At 53.3% G+C, this 2886-nt stretch overlaps 1 protein-coding gene across 1 annotated transcript; it reads left to right on the top strand.

Moving 5' to 3' along the window:
- Positions 1-446: 446 nt before the first annotated feature.
- On the top strand, positions 447-2861 carry EMH_0030550 (uncharacterized protein; the record flags this gene model as incomplete). Its single annotated transcript, XM_013494427.1, has 2 exons — positions 447-732; positions 922-2861. The coding sequence occupies 2 exons, from the start codon at positions 447-449 to the stop codon at positions 2859-2861; spliced, it is 2226 nt and encodes a 741-aa protein (XP_013349881.1).
- Between the last annotated feature and the right edge of the window lie 25 nt (positions 2862-2886).

Genomic DNA, 2886 nt, shown 5'->3' with positions numbered 1-2886 from the left:
GGCCTCTTTCTCACCTATGTGCTCTGCCCCTCAAGGATGGCCCGAGCTCTCCTCCACCAGCTGAAGTGAGCTAAAGCGCGTTCAGCGTATAAAGACCTAAGAGAATAACTTTGTCCATAGGACTAACATCAACGGGCAGTTGCATATTTAAGTGGCTAAGTATTACTGCAGCTGAAATTCCACGCGCGGCAGGCGGAAGTGCTGCATTGGCACGGGCAACAAAATCAGAAGCAGGTCGCTAGGTATCCTTCTCCCCAACGAATTGCCTAACAAATGTATGCCAGCTAGATTGTCATTTGTGTGCATTTTTCTATGATGGCTTTGTCACTCAGGATTCCGTAACTTTCATACACGTCCTGGAGCGGTCTGAACGACTCACACAAGATGGAAGAGATGAGGCGACCCGGCGTGCAGTGTCCTACTTATGCAACGATGGCCCTGGTACGATGCTTCTAGTTGCGCGCTGGCTCGATTCGGTAGCAGATGCTGTGGAGAACAACACCGTAGCATCTAGCGAGAAATTTCCGTGGCGGGAGGTCATACCGCCTCTATTCGTCGGCATCAACAAGCACCGAGAACTTCTGAGTTCAAAGATGCCGCGCACTCAATTTTCTCCAAAAGAGCTGCGGGAGTTTCTGGAAACCGAAGGCTTCATTGAGACGCAGGGACAAAAGCTACAGCATTTGCTTGAGACAAAGGGGATTCCAGGCAAGGGTTCAGAAGCAGGAGCAGGTAGGAGGAAGCTCTGTCTAAGTGACATCACTATTTTCGCCAATTTCACGCTTACGCCAACAACAGTGCGGCAGTTGAGCACATCTTTCGGCCTGGATGTGCTTTGCTTGAGGTGATCACCAACCGCACCCCAACGCATGGCTTCAGTGAACAGATAAGCCTCCGGTAGTGATTGCGTTTGTGATTCAGGCTCGCCTTCGCCTAAACCACGTACCCCTCTTGACGACTATCTTGACTACTTACTGGCGGTCGCTGTGGACTCACTCCGGAAGAGACAGAAGCCCGTTGTAATCCCAAAGATAACGCAACACTCCTTTGAGGTCGGCGAAGAACCTGATAGCAGCTGTTGTTGCGACGCATCTTCTAGTGACCAAACCCTGCAGAGTTCCCAAGATGAGGGATTCAGAAGCCGGTGCAAAACGTCCCTTTGGGGTAATCTCCCTCTCTTCGCTTCTGAGAAGCCCTTGCCTCGCCAGCGGTGCGCAAGCTGCCTACCAATCAGAGGATCTTCACGAGCGTGGTTCGGCAAGAGTAATTCACTAAGACGAGGTTTCGGGTTCCCCTGTTGCTACACTGGTGAAAACACCGGGCCCCCTGAGCTCGACCTATTCGAATCCACAGCAATGCAGCAAGTACGTGCCACTGCTTGCCGAATGCCGCTGCTACCTTCTGAAAGATATCTTCGGTATCTGCGGCTGACGGGACGTTGCAGAGAGCTTGCTGCGCTCGCAATCTGGTTATCAGGGAGGCCTGATCTAGTTTCCAGCTACTTTGAGCGCATGGCTCCCAAACAACAGCAAGCCTCTGCTGCTGTTAGGGTCAATAGTTCCACCCCAGATAAAGGAACACCACGTTCCCCACCTTCAGCCGAAAGCCCTGGGGGGGAAGGTGGCAGTCCGCCTTCATCTCCAGGCGGCACTCAACCGGAGCAGGAGAGCACTCCCTACGCTGACGAAGCATCCCGAAGCCCTATTCGTGAGGGCGAAGCTGCACGTGAAGAGCACAAAGGCAAGGATGGGGAAGAATGTCAGGGCTCGAGCAAGGGCGCTGTTCTATGTCCAAGCTCCCCAGTGACCTTACCATTGTCTTCTTCCCCTAGGAACATGGGTTTCCTTGGAAACAGCCTTCAAGGCAAAGATACGGACGACCGCGCCGAATTGCCCACCGCTGGGGAAGATGGACTTCACACCGAGGGAAACCACCGAAATGATAGCTCCGGAACAATCCACGCACAGTCATCCCCTAGGAAATCACCTGATCTGCCTTCTTCTCCGAAAATCCGAGCAAAGTTGCGAGCTCGAGCAGCAGAACCCCCGTCTGACAAAGGGAACGGTGGTTTATTGGAAGGTTCTCCACATTCACAACGTTTTACAGCTACACAGACGTCTGCATCAAAAGCAAAAGCGAAGAAATTTGTTGCAGGAAGGACTCCAGTATCACGTGTGGCGACGATAGGGCAGAAGACTGCTGCAGGTTCCAAGCCATTGCGGCCCCTCGGACAAGCACAGTGGCAGATCCCAGCCGTACCCGGGGAGCCGCCTTCAGCTCGAGACCCGCAGAAGACAGCAAAGATATTGGCTACAAAGCAAGAGACTGCGGATACAGCGAAATGCGAGCCGCCTGAGTCAGTTGGCACCGCAGATGCTATGCCCGATTCCAGAGAAAAGGAATCACCCGCGCCATCCACCAGGCCAGAAGATTTTGTTGAATCCGTTTCACCCACTGATGCAGATAAAGTAGTGTCACCAACCGTAAGGCGCATAGCTGACACTTCATCAAAACAGCCGCGTGAGCATCCCTCGAAGAAGCAAGCCGTTGCGCAGTCGAAGACACTTACCTCGCGCAGTTCGTCGACAAAGCGCCTTAATCCGGCAAAAACTACAAGCCGACGCCCAGCAGCTGCAGCCCAGCAAATGAGAACAGGAGCTCTTCGCAGGGAGGTTCAGAACGCTCAGTCCTCAGCAAGTTCTACACGCTTAACGGAAGAGGCCATCGACCTCTTGTCAGAGCCGCAGGTGTTGGCTGAGATGGCAAGACTTTGCACTCGCCTCTCAGACCTCGTCTGCTGTAGGTCGCCAACATCTGTTGATTGCCACTCTGGAGATGATGAGGGAAGCTCTGTCACTTGAACGTGCCTCAAAACGACCCACATGC

The sequence above is a fragment of the Eimeria mitis genome, genomic scaffold, assembly GCF_000499745.2.
Source record: "Eimeria mitis Houghton genomic scaffold, Emh_scaff1148, whole genome shotgun sequence".
NCBI classification, from domain to species: domain Eukaryota; phylum Apicomplexa; class Conoidasida; order Eucoccidiorida; family Eimeriidae; genus Eimeria; species Eimeria mitis.
Note: the sequence above shows the minus strand (reverse complement) of the source record. Positions and strands in the feature narration are given on the sequence as shown.